Source organism: Desmodus rotundus, chromosome 3 (assembly GCF_022682495.2).
Source record: "Desmodus rotundus isolate HL8 chromosome 3, HLdesRot8A.1, whole genome shotgun sequence".
Classification (NCBI taxonomy): domain Eukaryota; kingdom Metazoa; phylum Chordata; class Mammalia; order Chiroptera; family Phyllostomidae; genus Desmodus; species Desmodus rotundus.
Genome location: NC_071389.1, coordinates 69,221,416 through 69,242,563, shown reverse-complemented (window position 1 = coordinate 69,242,563; position 21,148 = coordinate 69,221,416). Strand labels below are relative to the sequence as shown.

At 49.2% G+C, this 21,148-nt stretch overlaps 1 protein-coding gene across 6 annotated transcripts in view; it reads left to right on the top strand.

Moving 5' to 3' along the window:
• ABCA4 (ATP binding cassette subfamily A member 4) overlaps positions 1-21,148 on the top strand; it is a 140,860-nt gene that overhangs the window by 94,022 nt on the left and 25,690 nt on the right. For 4 of the 6 annotated variants that reach the window (XR_008426397.2, XM_053920595.1, XM_045199512.2 and 1 more), the window contains 12 exons: positions 496-682; positions 4,740-4,834; positions 6,342-6,374; positions 8,153-8,258; positions 8,382-8,456; positions 8,688-8,857; positions 10,461-10,638; positions 14,284-14,399; positions 15,412-15,559; positions 18,865-18,988; positions 19,361-19,490; positions 20,633-20,753. Coding sequence is in view for 5 of the 6 variants with exons in the window: in XM_053920595.1 (XP_053776570.1) it covers positions 496-682; positions 4,740-4,834; positions 6,342-6,374; positions 8,153-8,258; positions 8,382-8,456; positions 8,688-8,857; positions 10,461-10,638; positions 14,284-14,399; positions 15,412-15,559; positions 18,865-18,988; positions 19,361-19,490; positions 20,633-20,753 (1,483 nt within the window). In the remaining variant the exon portion in view is untranslated. Of the gene's footprint in view, positions 1-495; positions 683-4,739; positions 4,835-6,341; positions 6,375-8,152; positions 8,259-8,381; positions 8,457-8,687; positions 8,858-10,460; positions 10,639-14,283; positions 14,400-15,411; positions 15,560-18,864; positions 18,989-19,360; positions 19,491-19,566; positions 19,669-20,632; positions 20,754-21,148 lie in introns of those variants that run through there. The other 2 variants (XM_053920594.1, XM_053920598.1) reach the window with 2 other exon arrangements.

Here is a 21,148-nt window from a genome sequence, read left to right as displayed (position 1 = left end):
CACAGCCTATGAGAAAGGAATCTGAACAAGGGAAGGAGGGCGTGGAGTTGCTACAAGTATAGAGAAGGGAGTTTTAGTGAGCGTTTGAAAGCCACCAAGAATCCTAACAGTTCAATACAATTTTAACTGCTTCTCTCATTTAGTCTTTTTCAGAGCTATCGATAAGGACCAAAATAGACTAATTTCAAATTCCTCTTTTATTTGTTGTCTCTCAACAGCTAGAGCCACCAGAAGAGAAAAAAAGAGATAAAACTGTCCACAAACTAGATAATTATTCCCTGGCCCCACACTGAGTCAATTAAAAAAAAAAAAACAAAACTCTAAGCTTGATTTTTCTTGAGCAGAAACTAACATGTAAGAGTGTACGGAGAGAGTGCGTAGCCCTGAGGACAGGGAGGGCAGTCTAAGAAGGAGAAGGCTGGGCGCTATTTCTCATTTCTGAGGATTTTATCAACTTCGGAGCTGATTGTGAAATATTTTCTTGTCTTCCATGAGGGAGTACCCCTGTGGCAACTCAACCCCCTGGAAGACTCCCTCTGTGCCACAGAACATCACCCACCTGTTCCAGAAGCAGAAGTGGACCGCAGACCACCCCTCGCCCTCCTGCAGATGCAGCACCACGGAGAAGCTCACCATGCTCCCCGAGTGCCCCGAGGGTGCAGGGGGGCTCCCGCCCCCTCAGGTACTGCGGCCCTCCCTGGGAAGCCAGGGTCCTGAGTCTGCCTGCCACAGCAGGGGCTGGGGGAGTTACACTGTGCCCCCTGAGTTTCTGGCCAAATACCATTTTAAACTGACGGTTGGGGGCAGGACTACATGAGGGTCCTCGGGCCCTCCCAGCGGGTCCCCACAGGGCCCTGTCCGGCCACTTGGAGGACATTGCTGACCAAGAGCTCCATTTCTCACCGAACACTCCCTGTGCAGTCTAGTAAGAACATGCCTTTAAACACTGGAAAACTGCACACGTCATACATGCTCATTGTAGAAAAATTGGAAAACACAGGTAAGTCAGGAGAAAAACAATCACTCTGCCACTTGGAAAAAACCACCAGTAAATAACTTTGGGTTTTGTCAGTCGAACTGGATGTATTCAGAGTGCTGTCTGGCCACCTGCCATCCGCACTTACTCGCGTTAGGAACACACGCCCACGTCCATATGCGACTCCACCATCGCTTCTGACGCCTGCGCACTGTCCCCGGTTTGGATTTACTTTACTTAACGAATCTCTCATGGATGGACGGATCGGTGTTCAATTTATATAACATTATAACCAATGTTGCGGTGTCCATTCAAATGCATATGTATTTGCACACTTATTACCAATCTCACTTAAGAAGTGTGCGGTGGGCTGTGTAACTAACATGCACACACACACAGCCAACACCCTATGCTTTGCAGGCACATCAGCAATCTTGGCTCTGAGCAGCGTCCTCTCTCAGACGTTGTGAACTCTGGAATGTAACACTCTGTCTCGGGTCCATAACGGTCCTCCTGGCTGACTTGCTCAGGGTGGGGCATTTCGTGGGCGTCTCCAATCAGCTGCCGACGAGTGCATGACCCCCAGGAGGCAGCGTGGCACAGTGGCAGGGACACAGGCACTGGCATCAGAGAGCCGTGGGTTGATTCCTTGGCCTCTCTGGGCTTTAACATCCTCACTCATAAACTGGTGGAAACTGATTGATTTTATAGCAGTATGTGAGAAGTCAAGGAAATAATGTGGGTAAGGAAACTGGGCCACTAAGAACTACATTCAACCAAATGAGGACAACCCTAAACTAACAGTGGATAAAATAAGACACTGTGTTTCTCTCTCATGTAAAAGCTCATGCAGGTGCTCGATATTCCCTGTTTTATTTGCTCCTCCGTGGTAAAGAGGCCTCAGCCTCACTGGCCCAGGTGGCAGAATCTACTTTCCAGGCAGCAGGATGGAAGAGGGGAGGGTAAAAAGTGAGGGCCAGGTGTGCGAATACACTGTCTTCTAGGGAGGGTTCAAGAAGCTACCACACAGCACTTTCTCTCATACATCATCGGCCAGAATCAAAAGTCAAGGGCGCCTGGGAACTACAGTCTTTAATCCGGGCGGCCTTGTACCAGACACAAAGTCTACTAGTATGGCACGGGGCAGAAGGGCAGAGCAGGTAGTGAGGCGCAACTAAATTTTGCCACAACATCGATCATAGTTGCTGGCTTGTAAATGATGCATTGTTTATGAGCATCCTGTCTTTCTCTTTTTTATATGCTAAAAGCATATGCCTTTATATTTCTCAAGCAATATATTTTTCCCCTTGAATCGTAACTCAGCCACCTCAGCATCACAGGGATCCCAAAAGAGGAACTCGGGGACTTTGTCCCAATTCTCTGTGCCCTGGGAGAAAGCTGTACTTCTGCTGGGTTTGCGGAGGACCCCTCTGGCTCCTTCTGCTCTAATATTGCAGCGCTGGGACCGTGAGTTCTCACGCTGGGCTCTGACCAAGGGCTGGGACAGAAAGCCAGGAGTAGCTATGTGGAGATTCATTTCCCCGGTGAATCCTAACTTCAAGGCTGCTTGTCTACCTTGTAGAAACTTACTTTCAGTGGTTAGTCTTTGACCTTTGGGGGTGGGGGTAGGGGGGGAGAATTTAACAGGCCACTATGGCCAAAGTCCTGGAAACAGACAAACTGGTTCTTGTGATTTTTCTTTCACTCCTGCATTTCCTCATTATCATTCATGTCTCTCCTGGGAGCAAAACTGAACGTCATCAGTCCGTACAGGAGCTACTTCCTCTCTCTCTCTCCCCACCTCTCTCTCTCTCTCTCTCTCTCTCTCTCTCTCTCCCTCTCTTATATCTACACCCAGTCACTCACACTCTCCCATTCAGCCTAGAATTAGAATTAAGCCAGAGGTACGGGTGCAGGCTTGGTTCAGAGGCAGTAAATTGCCCTCATCTGGAAAACCAGATGGTGGACGCAGTCTCCAATAGGGACGCATCCTGTTCCAGCATTCTCTACGTGGTGGTGGGTCCTGAGGTAGGAGTGTTCCATCCCTGACTTCTGGAATACATAAAGTTATAGGGGTATTTTCATGTAAGAGAAGTTTTTGAAAACAATTCATCATAAACTTCCCAGGCACCAGCAACTGTTCCAGCCTAGACTGCACTCGGGGAGTTTGGCAGTTCCCCTGGTGCCAGTCTCAGCTTGAGAAGCAGGGTGATGGAGTGAAAAGAGTGAGGGCTGTGGAGTGACACAGACGTAGGTTCAAATCCTAGGTCAACCACCTGCAAGTTCTGCAACCTGGTGCAAGTTGGCGAACTTTTCCGAACCTCACTTTCCCTGTCTGTAAATTAAAGTAATAATTCCTCTCTCATTAGGGTATGAGGGTTAAGGGCCATATTATACTGTATGTAGAGGTTCCACACAGTGAGCAGCACACAGCATTCTGCAGATGCTAGTTCTTCTAGCATGAGAGAGAGGAACTGAAGAAAGTGAAATGAAGAAGGAAGTACAATGAAATGGGAAAGGGGGAGGAGGAGATAGAAAGTGCATAAAAATGAGAAGGATGGTGTGTGACGATGGTGGTTTTAAAGCCACCAAAAATTCCCTTGGCTACCTTTGGCTGACACCCAAGGTTCGTGACTGACCAGAAACTAAACAGTACTTATTCCCAAATTTAAAGTAACACTGCCACCTGGTGGTCAAACCCTTGCTCCTTTGAATTCTCCAGAATCTTTTGATGAACTAGCTTCCAGTCTTGGATGTATTTGGAAGGTGATTTGTAAATCGTAAGGTGCTGTTTGAATTCTTTCATTCATGTCACAGATTTATTATTTCAACTATATGCCCGGTACTGTTCTGGGCGCTGCGGACACAGCAGCTAACAGGTCAGCGAAAATTCCAGCTCTCATTGAATCTCATGGAGTATATCACATAGGGGTGTAACAGACAAAAACAAGCAAACAGATCAATTGGAAAGAAATTTCAGATGGAGATGAAGACGTGAAGGCAACGCCACACTATGTTATGACCCAGAATGACTGGCACTGGAAAATACCTCTCTGAGGAATAAAACTTGGGCTGAGACTTGAAGGCGACAAGCCAGTTCTGTGAGGTGTCCAGGCCGAGCATTCCAGGCACAGAGAGCTGGCAAGTGCGCGGCTAATTTAGGGGTGAAAGGTGAGCATGTGAGGGACCAGCAGAACAGGTGGGGAGGATGAGGAGGAAGAGGACAGTGGCAGCAGGTAGGCTCAGGAGGCGAAGCAGGGCCAGCTCACCTGGGCTGCGCCAGCCTTGGTAATGAGTTTGCATCAGATTCCAGGGTTTATTGGAGTGTGGTAAGCCAGATGACTGGGGTATTTGGTTTACATTTTTAAAATTCAATCTGGCTGCTGGGTGGAGAATGGATTGCGGAGAGCCAAAGGTGGAATTCGAGAGACCAGTTTGGAAGCTTCTATAGAGGCCCAGGTGAAATGTAGGTAGAGGCTTGGGCTAGGGTGGTAGTAGTGGAAATGGAGAGATGCAGATGTATCAGAGATTTATTTTGGAGCTAGAGCTATCCTATCATATTAATGAATTGCAGAAAAATGAGGGCTCAAGGATGACTCCCATATTATTTATGTGGGAACTAGAGAGAGGCCAGTGTTTCATTCAGTAGCTTCATTTCCCAGCAGCTGAGTCTGTAAATGACTTTCAGTGAAGAACAAGCAGTTTCACAAACTGTAAAGCCTCAAATTCCAAAGTAATTAACACTAATGTCTCATTGCCTCAGAGAGTGCAGAGCAGCACCGAGATTCTACAAGACCTTACAGACCGGAACATCTCCGACTTCCTGGTGAAAACGTATCCCGCGCTAATACGAAGCAGGTAAGAGGGGCTCTTCATGCTTTTCATCCTGGCTCCCTGTAGGAACTATTAACAAAGGATGGAAGATAATTTACTCTCATGATTTATCAACAATCAGGGCAGTGGAATATTTTTCTTTTTCCTAATTTGAGGGCCTCATCCAACAGAAAAAGCAATTGAGACATATGCAAGTAAAACTCAACTTAAGTTTAATTGTGTTTTTGTTTTGTTTAGATTAAGCAGTCTTAAAGATTAACCTGTATATCATTAAGAATAAAATTTAAAAGTATAGAATTTATCTAATAATGCAGCCTCATATTTTAACTAGCTAAGAAAGAGAGACAAAGTTTGGAGAGAGGGATGAACGAGAGTAAAGGGGGAAAGGTAGAGGAAAAAGAAACGAGATGGAAAAGTAAGAAGTAAAGAGCAGAAAGGAAATAAGTTAGACCAAGAGAGGACAGAGGCAGTGACACCGTGTCTGAGTGAGCCCACAGGCTGGCTACCGGGTTAACCGCGCCTGTGTTAACCGCACCTGTGTTAACCGCACCTGTCACACTAACTGAAAATGATCACCTGTGGTGCTGCCCTTTAACGTGCAGGGAACTCTTCAGTGAGTGTCTACTTCTCCCAGCTCGGCAGCCGTTCTCACAGCCCCAGCTGAGGAGGGACTGAGTCCAGCAGCCCCGGTGACAGCAAGCAGCTTGACAAAGAGCATGCTACCGCAAGAGCATCATAGGGAACCCTGATCCCGGCCCCGTATGCTCTGGGGCTTTAAAATAAAATAACTGTCTAATTTTACTAGTACTTTCAGTTGCTTCCCCTACCAGAGCCATGTGCAAAACAATAAATGGGCCCAATTAACTAGAGCACACTGCAGGTGGTGAAAGCGGAGAACGCCATCCAAGCCCCCAAATAGAAGCAGAGTGCCTGGAATTTGTGCAATAATGGAGCAAACAACAGCCGTCCCACACTCTGTTCTCAGCAGCACGTTGGCAGTACGGAGTCTGGGGTTTTGTGCTCAATGACAACGATAGTTCGTGGGCCTGACCTGTGAGGTCTGCAGTTGGCGTCTTGTCGTCTTCTATCTTGTCATTTTACTCTTGATTAGCTGGAAGTCAGTCTCTGAACTTTGGGCTTGCAGTAAGTCAGAACTTGCCCCAAGTGTGCGGGTGGTTATTAGGGCCTTATCTGTGCAGGTGGAAGAGGGGAGGGCTGCAGACTTCACTCCGGTATGATAGTTGCCACATCGTCTGGTTCCAGATGGTCTCACAAATGACCTGACAGCAGGGCCACGCAGAAAGCCCAGCTCATGGGTGTGACTTGAAGAGCCAGCCCTGGAAAACAGCAGGGCTTTTTCTGCATGTGGATTCGGCTGGGCTCCTAGGCTGGGAGGGCTCCTGTGCTGCTTGAATATCAGGAAATGCAAAAATGCCCCTGAAGACTGAGACACCCCAGCGAGTGTCTGGGGAGGAAAGTCAACTCCCCTGGTCATGTTTGTATTCACTGTATGATTTGTTTTCACTTTTAGCTTAAAGAACAAATTCTGGGTCAATGAACAGAGGTAAGAAACTATTTTTATAAGAAATTAAAATCTCAAATTGATCTATTTCAAATATTTGCATATAAACAGAGCCACACCTCAAAACCATGTAGATGGCATGTCCTGTGTGTGCTCAGGATATCACAAGACATGTCCTGAGGGATATGTGGCTGGAGACACCCTGGATCCAGGAGATGCCCAGTGCTGTAGGTCTCCTCCAAGGACATAGATGGGAAGTGACCTCCTGGAAGAGTTGGTCCAGAGCGTTCTCACTCAAGGGCGGTTCTACAAGCTCCAAGGCAGTGATAGTTCACCATACTAATGAGAGGACAGGGGACCTAAGCCCTGGCACTTCTTGGCCTCTCCTTTTAAGCCTTAGGGGGTCTGGCCCAGCCCCACACTCACCTCATGCCTGAGGCATCCTGGAGACTCAAGTGATTCCAGAGGTTTGGAGAATCCAGGGATATTCCAGGAGTGAGCTGGCCTCCCAGGCTCCCTCAGAAATGGGCCTCTAGAATGAATGCAGAGCTGATGTTGACTTGATTCCAGACCATAAAAGTGAAATCCAGCTCTTAGAATTGTTCCCTAGAGGGAAGTATGGATCCTCAGCTGAAGCAGAGAGTTGGGGGCAGAGGGAGTGCAATTTGAGTCCCTGAGAAATAAAGTTCAGCGAATTAATTTTGTTGATCCCACCACTGCAAGGTTTCAAGCCAGAGCAACACGCCCAGATCTGGGCAGGATCGCTGGAGCCTCCCAGAGCAGTGTGGAAGATGGGTGGGGGGCGGGAAGGCCCCAAGGCTAGGGTCTCAGTTAAGGAGCTGGAGCTTCAGTGGAGGCGGAGATGGTGAGGGGCTGCCCCAGGGACGGCAGGGCTGAGAGGCACAGGCGGAGCACAGCAGGACTGGTGCTGATTAGGTTAACGGGAGTCCCGGGCTGTCAGAAGTACCGTCAAAGCACAGGAGCAGCACAGGGGAGGAATCATGGCCGGGATGGGGGCAGAGTCAGGGAGGACTTCAAAGAGAAGACAATGTACATCAGAGGAGTCTGAGCATCAGCTCAAGAAGGGGAAAGGCACCCCTGGGAAGCTGGCTGCCCTGCGGAGGTAACCCAGCCCAGGGGCAGCTCTGGAAGAGACTGGGCGTGGCCGGGACAGGCCAGTGCAGGGAAGGCAGGAGGAGGGGTTGTAGAGGTAAGCAGAGCCCAAGCTCAGAAAGGATCAGAACTCATCCGAAGGCAATGAGGAAGCATTAAAAGTTGGTGAAAATATGAACAGCAAAATGGCAGTAAATACATATCTATCACCAATTAAATCTAAAAAGCAAAATAAACAAGCAGAACAGAAACAGAATCGTAGATACAGAGAATGTTTTGATGGTTGCCAGATGCGAGGGGCGTCAGGGGTGGGTGGAAAAGGTGAGGGAGGAGGAAGTGCATATTGGTTGTAACAGAACGGCCATGGGGGTGTGAAGTAGGGCACTGGGACCAGAGTAGACAAGGAATATGTATACAGGCCCCATGGCCTGGACAGTGGTGTGGGGGTCACCTGAGGAAGTGGGGAGGGGCTGGCTGGAGGCAGACAAAGGGGGAAAACTTGAGGCAACTTTAACCAATAAAATATAATTTAAGAAAAATAAAAAGAAAAACAAAGTTGGTTTGTGGAGCCCTGTTGCTCACTAGCACCGACAATTCCCCCAAAAGTACACATTTCTCTACAGAAACTGAGAGAGCCGCTGACAAGCAAGAAGCACCGCAGACACGGGTCGTGACCCTGATCTGAGGTCTTCTTGTTCCCCTGTCAGATACGGAGGAATTTCCATTGGAGGGAAGCTCCCTGTTCTCCCCATCGCTGGGGAAGCGCTTGTGGAATTTTTAAGTGACCTTGGCCGGATGATGAATGTGAGCGGGGTATGTAAACAGACTGGAGGTTCGGGCAGGCCTTTCAACGTGCCAGTTGAAACAGAAATGATCATGAGTGCTAAGAGTGAAAATAAAAACCCTCCTGCTTGTTCATTAATTATGGTTTTCTAGGGCCCTATCACCAGAGAGGCCTCTAAAGAAATGTCTGCTTTCCTTAAACGTCTAGAAACTGAAGACAACCTTAAGGTACTGGCCCTACATAGTCTTCCCTAGAGCTGAAAATTCACGTGAGCTGGTTATTTTTATTTTCCCAGATTAATTAAATTCCATCGCATCTCCTGTTGAAATCTAGCATGGGATGTCTTCCAGCTGCCAAACCCTTCCCCCTCCTCACATTCCTTTGCCTGTGGCTCATTGGCACAGGGCCTCTGGTGCCAGGCCCAGCACAGCCTCACAGAGCCCGCCTCCGCCCTCCAGGTGTGGTTTAACAACAAAGGCTGGCATGCTGCGGTCAGCTTTCTCAACGTGGCCCACAACGCCATCTTACGAGCTAGCTTGCACCGGGACAGGGACCCTGAGGAGTATGGCATCACCGTCATAAGCCAGCCCCTGAACCTGACCAAGGAGCAGCTCTCCGAGATCACCGTGTAAGCCTCCATGGCCCCCAGCCTCACAACCTCCTGTCAACCTCTCCTCTCTTTTGAGACCTGAGAGGATGCTCACTAACGTGAGCTGCGGGACTGGATGGCAAGGTTGTTTAACCAAGCACACACGAACACTTGCAGCGCTCTGTGTACCAAACCGTGTGGCCATTCTTTCTCCTCACATTTATCGGGGAAGTAAGTGTGTATTTGGTTCCACTCCCTTTTGGCTCTTGGTAAGAAGCTGCTCCTGGAGCTTACGCAAGCATTCTCCATGCCAGTCTGTAAAATGACGGCTGGGAACTGGGAAGGTTCAGTAACTCTTTCATCTCCCCAGCAGCCATTATCTCAGATTCTGGGGATTCCATCTGATGGTCAAGCTTTGGAGACCGTGACAGAACCTGGCCTTCCTCAAGCTTCGGCTCTTACTGCCCAGCTGCAGGAATAAAAGCATCCATCTTGTGCAGTTTGTAGTATGTTTTTAGCCTTAGTTAGGGCAAACTTCTTCTGGTACGCTGTAGGGTCCTCGTTTTCCTATCCCGGTATCCTGACTGCCCCGAGCACGGGCCCTCAGCATGCCTGGTGTCCCTGGCCAACAGTTGGGCCCTGCACACCGTCCTCTGGACGGCCTCGGGGCCCTCTGCTGCAGACCAACAGTCTGTGCTGCGTTCATTCTCACTCAGCCCTGACAAGCCTCTTGCATCTGAAATATGCAATAGAAGCCTTCTGTGATTATAAAATGGTATATGTTCATTAAATAAAGTTTACAGATATAGCGTTTTAAGAACTTATCTATAACCCTACACAGTTTAGGGTATTTCCTCAAAACATTTTTGTGCGTTTCCCTTTCAGTCATTTGTTCTACTCTCCCTACATGTGTGGGTCATGCTATTTCTAATTTTATAAGGACGCTGATGAGCACATATGGCACCTCTGTGGGAGCTAAAGGTGCTCCTTTCTCCAGGTGGTCACTGTCCCAGCAGGGGTCATGGCCTGGATGTGAAGTTCTGGTTGGGTTTCAGCCCACACTTGGCCTCTTAGCCAGATGCCTTCGACTTGACCCAGGAAAGGGTGAATAGAGACAAGTCCTGTATAATCGGCCCATCCTCTTTTCCCTTAAACTTGTAGTTATGAACATTTTCTCATGCTATGATGTGTTTCACGTTCTAATAAGATAATTCACTTCTTTTAACAAAAGAAATAAAATTCACAGACCACATGACTATCTACCTAGAAAACTGAGGAGAATCTCTAGACAAATTATTAGTACTGATAAGAGCATTGTAATATATGACATTAATGTGAAAATCCATTTCTATAACCATCAATAAATAATTTGAAAGTGTAATGAAGAGAAAGTTTATCTAGACTTTCGTATTAAAATGGAACAGTATTCGATATTAACATGGAACAGAAAACCCCAAAATATCCACTTAACCTTGACCCACTTTAAGACAATTGAATGAAATGACAAACATGGGGCTGGGAAGGGGATTCTGGAGGCTGAGACCCAGCACTGGGTGAGCCTCCCCAGAGCCTGACTCTGTTTTCTCCTGCATCTGCTCCCCTTCTTCACCTCTCTCTCCCTGTATCTCCTGTCCGGCTGCAGGCTGACCTCTTCCGTGGATGCCATGGTTGCTATCTGTGTTATTTTTGCCATGTCCTTTGTCCCAGCCAGCTTTGTCCTTTACTTGATCCAAGAGAGAGTGAACAAGGCCAAGCACCTCCAGTTTGTCAGTGGAGTGAGCCCCACCACCTACTGGCTGACCAACTTCCTCTGGGACATCGTAAGTGTCAGGTTGTGGTGCCTCTCTCGCCTCCATTGGCCTAGGGGGTGGGTCCTTATGTCTGCTATGATTGAGGGACAAGCAGGGTGGGGCTCTCGTATTGCCAAGATTGTTGGAAGGTGCTGCACCAAGGGCCTTGAGTGTCTGCTGTCTGTTGACCTTGAGAAAGGTACAGAACTAGGAGCCTCAAGCTAGGGAAGAATGGAAGGCTCAGCTCAACAATCGCTAACTGAGGGCTCCTCCTGCGCTTCCCCAAGGGGCTTCCTGAGCCATCCAATAATTACTGCACTGCAGGAATGGGGCTGGCCTTCCTGAGAATAACCTGCAGCCAAAGAAGTAATACCAAGCAGACCTTCACCCTGCATCCTCTTCTTAAACCCTGCTCCACCCCCAAAGGGGTAAAGACGGAACTTCCCCTGTGGCAGAGTCACCAGATAAATATAGGACACTCAGCTAAATTTGAATTTCAGATAAACAATGAATTTTTAGTGTTTCACCCCCAAATAGTACATAGAACATAGTTATACTAAAAAATTTATTTCTTGTTATCTGAAATACAAATATAACTAGGCATCCTATATTTTTATTTCCTAAGTCTGGCAACCCTACCCTATGGCTTATTTTGTTTTCCCAAAGTTGCCAGACCTTTGCTGTATCAGTTAAGCCACCACATTAGAGAAAATGCAAAAAAAAATCAGCGAATCAACAGCAGACTACCACCTTTTCACAATCAGCATTGGAGGGGGCGTATTTCATGGCAGGCCACAGGGTGGAACTGGCAGCAAAGCCTAGTTAGAATACAGTGGGGGGGGTCGCCAGGACGGCCGGCCTATTCTGGGTGTCTTGGGCAATGAGAGCCTCTGTTTCCTCTATCCCAACGTTGTGAGACTAACCCGAGTCCCACTTCATGTGATGATAGGGTTCGTTGTGATGGAGACCAACACACACAGCCTGCTCCACTACGACTTTTAATGATGATGGCAAATGCTAGGATTCCTAGAGACATATTTATTTTATTTTACTTGACCTATTAAGCAGCCATCACTTAACAATACAAAACCAGAAATCATCAGTAGCACCTAAATTCATTCCTCTCTTTTCTGTCTGTCTGTGAAAACACACTCATGACCACGTGGGAGGAGGTCAGACTCTACAAGCCTCACGCAGGACAAAAACATCACTTTGAGAAGCCCGCATTGACCTCATGCTTCGAACATGGAGACAGCTGGGCTCACCGGCACTGAAAAGTCGTTAATGTGCTAGTTTTTACACTCTACTTTGTTTAGAAGATGAGGAATAGAATTTACTCTTGGGGCTCACCCGTGCATGTGCCTGGGTCACAGCTACAAACAGAAACGTGTGAGCCTGAGGAGGCATATGGGGAGAGAAGGACGGAGTGGTGTCTCGGGGGGAGGTGATACTAGCAAAGCAGTCACCCCAAGGAAGGGTCAGAAAGTGGCAGTACGGTGGTAGCAGCCTTCCTGATGCTCCACGTCTAGCCTGGAGTTCAAACTCTGGGATCTGCATTGTTGGGCTTAGCACCCTCACTAGCCAGCAGCAAAAAGGCAGCGCATGCCCTGGGGTTGTTACTGAATGAATGAACACACACTAACCGTTTCTATCATTCACTCAGCACATATGGAATATCTTAACTTCTTTTTATTTATATCATGTTTTTTCTGTGCAATTTTGAAACAATAGCAAACTTACAAAAATGTTCCAGGGACAGATCAAAACTGTTTTTCAGAGTCATTTGAGAGTAACTTCCCAATAAGATGCCCCTTGACACATGTGCACATGTGGGTGCACACACACACACACACACACACCAGCACCTCTGGTGTAACCAGCACTCATGCTTCACCGCCCTCTAATCCCCAGATCCCCCTCGGGTTTCGTCAGTTGCCTGAATAATGTCTTTTATAGAAAAGGATCCAAGAGTGTCTCAGGGTCAGGCATTGAATTTGGTTGTCCTGTCTCTCCGGGCTCCCCCAGCCTGGAGTGTTTCATCAGTGTTTCTTCGACACACATGAGCTTGACATTGTTGACCATCACAGGCCAGTTAATTGGCAGAATGCCCTTCGGTTTGGATTTGCCCGGTGTTTCCTCGTGATCAGGTTCAGGTCGTGGCAGCAGCGTCACCTGGGATGCTCTGTTCTCACCACGTCCGTGTCCCATCAGGCAGTTTCCGCTCTCAGTTTGTCCACTTCTGGTGGGGGCCACTTTGGCTGCTTGACTGAGGGGTTGTTTGCTGAGCTCCTCCGCTGGAAAGTTACCTTTTTTGTTTTTATAATTAGCAAGAATTTTGGGAAGAGGCACTTTAAAGCTGTGCAAAATCCTGTTTGTTATCAAACTTTCCATTGATTCATTTATTTTATTTACAACTATGTGGAGTCATCTTTCCCGTGTTAGCCCATGGATTACAATGGTACCATTACTATTTATCCTGATGCTCAAGTTACCCCAGCTTGGCCAGGTTACCCCAGCTTACCCCAGTTACCTCGAGCTGACTGCTGCCTCCTCTTGACTTGCATCCCCATTGCCCTCGAGCACCTCCATGCTCTCTGGCACGCGAGGTGTTCAGGTTCATCCCACTTCCCCCCAGCCCTACCTGGAATCACCTGTGTCCCCAAGGAAACCTGGGTCCTTTCTGTGAAAAAGGGCCCTCAGAACCAAGACCTGGGTGCTAGATATGTTCTATGCTACTGGGGCCTCAATGGTCGCAGGCCTTCTCAGTGGAGAGAACTAGGGGAGATACAAATATATACACAGACCAAGACACATCTACATCTATATTTCTCTGTCCACACACTGAACGTGATGGGCTCGTTAAAACCTCTAGTTCCAATCCAACGCCGTAGGCTCATCATGGCTTCCCAGGTTTCCATATGTGTAACTCCCTCTCCGAGAGCGAGACACCAGCTTCGATTACCCTCGATTCATGTAGCTACCTGAGCAGTACACCCACACATAAAAAGTCCCTGTCTCTGCCCCCATCCCCCCCACCATGTGGACACCCTCCCCTCCCTGCCCAGCTGACCGTTCGTGGAGGTCCTCTTCATTCTGCTCTGGCTCTGGTACCCTCCACCAGATCAGCGCCCCCCCACCGCACTGGGGCTCCGGCACCCCACTAGCCCACCCTCTGTGAGATATCCTCTCACCCTTCTCGGGTTCTCATCCCGTTTGGGGCCACTGTGACTCCATCCCTGACCCCACCATGGCTGCCCATTGTTCCCTGTCCATTCTAATGGCTTAAGGACTGAATTGTGTAGGAAGTAAAGAGAAGGGGGAAAGCAATGAAAGGGTGTCATCTATTTGAGCTTCATGAGGCCAAGGACCAGATCTTAAGTTTTTCTGAGTTCTGGAGACTTACTTAGTAGAGTCTATAGGACTTCATGACCAATTAGAAAGAATGGGAGAAGAGGTAGAATTGTATAATTCATTCTTTTACAAGATGCAGCCTGAAGGTCCCCCGCACAGGGAGGTGGGGTGGAGAAGGAGGACTAGGAACAACTTAACATGTGTTTGCTAACCAAGAACTATTTAGACAAATGGAATCAGCACCCCAGACCGTATGTGCTGGAGGAGCCAACCCAGTCCTCTTTCGACAGACAGGAAACAGAGGTCTCTTCTTCTCTCTTTAAGATGAATTACGCTGTGAGCGCGGCCCTGGTGGTGGGCATCTTCATCGGGTTTCAGAAGAAAGCCTACACTTCCCCGCACAATCTTCCTGCCCTTGTCGCATTGCTCATGCTGTATGGGTGAGTTGTGTGGGCCTTCAGCTAAGGCCATCCAAGGGGAAGCTAGAGGAGGGGCATGATCTCCTCACAGAAAACTGGGTTTCTCGTGGCAGGGTTAGCTTCTAGCCCCCATCGGCTCTCCAGCCTGGCCAGAAACCTGTCTGGCTTGTTTCTGAGACCGTGCAGGGACAAGCTCCGGAGGCTCGGTGCTCTCAGGGACGGGGAGATGCCCCACGTGGCCTGAGTCTTCTTCCATTCAAACCGCGGCCTAACCAACTCCTGGGATTCTGTCACTCCACGTCTCGCCCAGCTGTGATTCTGATTCGCTGTGGCCAGCCCATCCATCTCACTGTCTGCATCATCTATACTGGCCAAAAATTAATTGCACACAGCAGAAGACTCCAGCTGAAAAGCTGTTCCTGAGTCAGGGCCGGAGAGGTCACAGAGATCAAGTGCAGTGGAACTACAGAGCAATGCGTGCAACTCTATGTCCAGGCCTACGTACCCCACCTGTGTACCGCGGACAAGTCGTACACCTCGTCTAGGTGTCGGTTTTCCTACCTGGCCCTTCCTGGGTGGGCTGGTAGTCTTACCAGAGCAATAGTCTCCGTTTATCTCTAGTGAAACGAGAATTTGGGGACCAGTGTGACTGGGGTGCATCAGCCCCAGGGAACTGTGAGAATGAGCCCACTGGGACTTCAGCTCAGCTTTGCTGATCTGGACGAGAGCGGAAAGCATTGCAGGGTAGACCGTGGCCCTGTGCCCCGTGCAAGGCTTTACAATTTACGTACATCCGCAGTTGCTATGGCATTCGCTCCTCACAAAAGCCCCAGGAGATGGTCAGGGGGGGCATTATTATCTCAATTCAAAGACGGGGAACAAAGACCAAGGGGTGGAGTATCTCTCTGATCTTCCTGGGATCTCACCAGTTTAAACACTTCGCCTCATGCGTGAGGGACTGCATTATATCTAGGGGACAGCGGCGGAACAGAAAGTGACCCTCTGTGCCACTGAGTCGTGTCGTTTCACACAGATGGGCAGTCATTCCCATGATGTACCCAGCGTCCTTCCTGTTCGATGTCCCCAGCACAGCCTATGTGGCCTTGTCTTGTGCTAATCTGTTCATCGGCATCAACAGCAGTGCCATCACCTTCATCTTGGAATTATTTGAGAATAACCAGGTGAGCATGATGTTTTCGGCGTCCTTGTTTGATTACTAGGCCACTAGAGAGCAGGTGGGCAGAGCACAGCCACGGGCAAGCACTGTGTCCACACGCTTAGTGCGTAAATGAACCTTCCTCCCTCCCTGCCTCCCTCCCTCCCTCTTCTTTCTTTAACCTCCTTGTTCATGCTGTACTCCAGTGTCATGGTTTTCTGAGCTCATTCTCAAGCTGTAAATGACTTTTCCTGATATTAGTATTTTAGATTTTCTTACTCCTTCAAGGTTTTCTTGAGAACTACAGATGTTAGGTTTTCTACACATACCAGAGCGTTCCTGTAATTTCAAAATGTAAAAGGAGCAAAAAGACATACAATGAAAAGGCTCCTTCCTACTCCTGTTTCGCAATCACCTAGCTCCCTTCTCCCGAGGCAGCCTTTCATGTGAGTTTCTCATGTGTTCTGGAGACATACGAGCAAATGCACGTATATTCTCCCCCCACTTTCTTTTTCTTAATCTATTACTGTATTTTCGGACCATAAGATGCACCTAGGTTTTAAAGGAGGAAAATAGGGAAAAAAATTTTGCTTCACCGCCGCCTCTCCCCACCCAAAGCAAGTCAGGGAAGCTACATTCGGACTATAAGATGCACCCCCTTTCCTCCCAAATTTGGGGGGTGCATCTTATAGTCCAAACATATGGTAATTTATTTATTTTTAGAGAGAGGGAAAGGAAGGGAGAAGGAAAGGGAGAGAAACATCAGTGTGAGAGAGAAACGTCGATCGGTTGCCTCTTGTACATGCTCCAACAGGGCGTCAAACCTGCAGCCCAAGACTGTGCCCTGAGTAAGAATTGAACTGGAGACCTTTTGCTTTGCAGGATGACGCCCAACCAACTGAGCTACACCAGTCAGGGTTCTCCCTCCGCTTTCTTATGCGAATTGTAACAGAGTAAAATATACTACTCTACATAAAAGTTAATCCCAAGGGTAGGACCAGGAATTTAGGGCGCTGAGTGGGGCCTTGTATGACCTGTAGAGTCCAGTTGTTCCCTCCACAGCCCCCAGGCTTCTCTCTGCCCAGGAACAGCTGGATAGTAAACACGGTGGCAGTGGCTGCAGGGCTGTCTGTGCTCCACACTCCGCTCCCAGCCTGCTGTGCCCGAGCCTGGCCATGGCTGTCCTGGGAACTTCCCAAGGACTGCTGGTCTCGCCCGTGCGCTTGTCTCCCCAGTGGCCTGTGTCGCCTTTCCTTCCCTCAGGAGGTCTCTGCAGTTCCAAGGGTGGGCACCAGCCAGCACCTCTGCTGCCCTGGTCCCCACTCCTGCTTCCAGGTCTGGCTGGGAGGACCCAAGGCAAGGCTGCACCAACCATCCAGTCTCCTGGCTGCCTGACAGTGATGCTTTCCAAACCTTGTCAGGTTTTCTGTGGCCCTTCCACGCCATGACTGATAAAACATATCCTGTGTCACAGTCAGACTCTAGGGTGACAAGGGGGAGAACACAGCCCCCCACTGACCTCCCCGCAGTGGCCAGAGCATCCTGGCAGACTGACAAGGCTGCTCTTCAGAGCTGTTTTCGTCGCAGGCTCACAGCGCACTCAGTCTGAAGAGAGTATGTTACTCAGAATAATTAAATAATAAGCTTAAAAACTCAAAACACTCTCCCTCCTGCCGGCTGCTCTCATTCAGCCAACGTGTACTGAACGCACCCTCCTCCCCTGCATAAAAGCTGGTAGCTTTCACACGAGTTATCAGACAGATGCTGTGGAAACACCCCGTATCCCAGAGGGTGCTCCCAGGTCCCAGGAGCTGCTGTCCCTTCTCAGTCAAGAGGTGTCAACCAAGTGAGCACCACGTGATGGATGTGCCAATAGAAGCAAGTGTGACCCGCTTGAACTGCCCTCCAGAACTCCCCTTCCAGTCAGGAAATGACCTGCACACCGAGTCAGGAACCGATACCAACCTAGGGACACCACATTCCATGTGACAGACATGGAAGGAGCGAGAGGGATGAACACCACAGATCAGAGTGGCCCAAAAGAGCTGGGCTGCAGCGCTCTGGAGAATCTTATTAAAGATTTTATTTTTTATTTTTAGACAGAGGGGACGGGAGGGATAAAGAGAGGGAGAGAAACATCAATGTGTGGTTGCCTCTCATGCGCCCCCTACTGGGGACCCGACCCATGACCCAGGCATGTGCCTCGAGTGGGAATCAAACTGGCAACCCTTTGATTCATAGGCTGGCACGCAATCCACTGAGCCACACCAGCAAGGGCTGCCTCTGCAGAATCTTGGTGGAGGAAATTCCATTTAAGCCTGGTCTGGGATAAGCAGAACTTTATTTGCCCATTTAATAAACAATGAAGTGGCTACTATGAACTAATCACTATACAAGGAATTTAGGAAGGACACCAAGTGATTAGGACGCAGTCCCTGTCCTGCAGGGACGACTGACTAAGGGAGAAAGTAGGCAGGTAGAAAATAGTTCACCTGGCAATGTGGAAAGTATTCTAAGAGAGGAGTAGGTGTTCTACCATGGGAATCTGGACAGACTTATGCAAGAAGGGGTTGTGGGAGCCAGCTTTGTGAAGGAGGGAGTTCTTCACTGCTAATAGCAATGGTCAACATAGCTGCAAGTGCAAATGCCCAGAGGCAAAGAGCAGAGTGCCTTTCAGGGAACAGTGGGGAGCAGGGGAGGCTGAGCCGTGGGGATGGGCTAGATTGTGGGCAGCAGTGGCCTCTTCAGCCTCTTGTCCACCGTGTCCCCTCTGCCTTCCTGGGGGAGGCTCTGCCTGACACTTCAAGACTAAGGTAGCAAGCACAGTCTGGGCACCCAAAAACAAACCCTCCCTACTCACTGTTGACACCCCAGAGAGTCTCTGCCTTCTTGCACACAGCCCAGAGCTGTCCTGTGGGAGCCAAGCAGCAGAGCTGGGATGTGCTCCAGGGACCCTCTCCCCTTTGGCCAAAGCTGGGTGACAGTGACAGCTCACAGCTGTAGCAAAGCAGAGAGAGCCCAGGTCACATTCCCAGCTGCTGCTGCATCTCCTGGAAACAAGTGACTTGGAGGGCTTGTGGGTAATTTCAGAGTCTGCAGTGAGCTCCCCAGGGGCTGCCTGTGAGGTTCCCCAAGAGGCACCTCCTGTGAGTATTTCAGAACTTTCTTCCTTTGTGACAAATCCCTCTGTGGACAGTCTGGCTGCTAGGCCCCTCTGTCTACAGTTCTTCCCCTGGGTCTTTCCTGGGAGGGCATCCAGGCCCCACCCTGCTCAGGAGGACGCAGTGGGCCTGGCCCCATTCCTGACTGCCCTGTTTTTCTGTGTTTCAGATGCTGCTCAGATTCAATGCCATGCTGAGGAAGCTGCTCATTGTCTTCCCCCACTTCTGCCTGGGCCGGGGCCTCATTGATCTGGCGCTGAGCCAGGCTGTGACAGACATCTATGCCCGGCTTGGTGGGTGGCAGTCGAGGCCAGTCGAGCATGGCACTGGATGCTCTGAGGCTGGGAGGGCTGAAGCAGGAGTTCCTAGGCCCGACTGGGGGCACCTGGTTGGTGTGGGCTGCCCTGCTGACTACTAGGGCTCAGGGCGCCTCTGCTCCACGGCTGAAGAGCCACAGGAGGGGCTGATGGCAGCCTCTGCTCTTCCCTATCTGCTTGGCTCCTATCTGACCTGAGGAGCCAACATGAGACTTGTGCTTGGCCCTTGCTTGATTCCTTGCATAAGGTCTGGTCTAGCTGAGCCAAGTGAGGAAACTAGGTCTTTGGGGCAGTTGGGCAGCAGAGTGGACTTAATTCCTGTCACTTTCCGGTGGCCTCTGTCCCCAGGTGAGGAGAACTCTTCAAATCCATTCCAATGGGACCTTATTGGGAAGAACCTGGTTGCCATGGCGGCAGAAGGGGTAGTGTACTTCCTCCTGACGCTCCTCATCCAGCGCCACTTCTTCCTCACCCGATGGTACGTCCATGACGCTGCCCTGAGGGTGTCAAGCCCAGACGTGACTTTACATCCTTATGGTTGTCTCTTCCCTCAGGAGCCCCATGCCACAACGGTTTTTATAGTCTCAAAGGTTGGCTTGCTCTGAATAACGCAAGAAGAAGAGACAGAGAATCAGCACAAAAGAATTTGTGAAGAATCTAAACTTTAAAGTATTTAAAATACAATGCTATTAGTTTTGATCACTAATATTTAATCCATCCTTTAATTAACAGATACTTATTTTAAATTGGATGATAGCATTGCAAATGATAATGGTTGAGAAGTATTCAAAGTACAGCTGTGTACATTCTCAGAAAATAGACAAAGGAGGACCCATTGCTCGATGTGAGAGTAGAGACGGGGAGGAAGGGAGCAATATGGGGGTGATATGGGATGAGTGCAGCAATGAGTGCAGCCAAGAGCAATGTGTGGGGTCGGGGGTGATAGGGCCCCTGTACCCATGATAGGGCCCCTGTACCCAGTCGTTCTTCCCCCCAGACTCTGCCTCATTCTAAGGTGGGTGCTCAGGTTGCCAGGAAAGGCGGCCCTGTAAACATCACTGGATTGTTAAGTTTGAAGGGAAGGAAGGAGAGGGAGAGAAACATCAATGTGAAACATCAATGTGTGGTTGCCTTTCATGCACCCCCTACTGGGTACTTGGCCTGCAACCCCAGGCTTGTGACCTGACTTGGGAATTGAACCAGCGACCCTTTGGTTTACAGGCCAGCACTCAATCCACTGAGCTACACCAGCCAGGGCCTGAGCAGTGTTTTGTTTCTTATGCTTTCAACATCTGAGGCTGAGTCTGGTCACACGTAAATAAAGATTTGGAGAACTTGTTTTTAGGTTTTGCTCCAGAGGGAATTGAGTTATTTGAAATAAATCTGCCATCCTACTCAGAGGGTTGTGAGAATTGAATGAAGTAGGGACTAGACTCTGGGCATGAGCACTCTCTCTTTCTGCCGAATGCCTCTCCTCTTGGGAGTCCTTTGGAGAATTCAAGTCTCAGGGGTTAGGAAGCCAGGCGGGAGCAGAAGAGAGGGCATGGGAAGAAGCTGGGAGACGAGGACAGTGCTGAGGACACTGTGCACCAGCCAGTCTGTCCCCTTTCCCTCTTCCAGGGTAGCCGAGCCCACTAGGGAGCCCGTCATGGATGAAGATGATGATGTGGCTGAAGAAAGACAAAGAATTACTAGTGGGGGAAATAAAACTGATATCCTAAGTCTAAATGAGCTAACCAAGGTAAGAAAGTAGGTGTAGGTGTGTTTGTTGGGCAGTGCCCGTTGGACCCACAGATGGCACAGTGTTGCAATTTGCCTTGTGTGGAATAAGTGCTATGCCTATGCGAGCAATCGTTTTTCTAATTTTACTTGGGCCTGTCATGTTTGTGTTTAACTTGTCTTCAAAAACATAGAATTCCAATGCATTTCCCTAGTACGCATTTTGGGTACTGACACAGGGCCTCAGCCAGAGCCGCTATGATGGAGCCTCAGTGACCTATCTCTGGGCGCTTTCTGCACAGGACCAGTTTCAAGATTTCTGGGGCTCACGGCGCCTCTCTGAACACCCTTGTTAATCTGCAACCTCTTCGTGAGGGTAGTTTTCGCTCACGCCATTCTTTGCTCTCTCATGCCTCC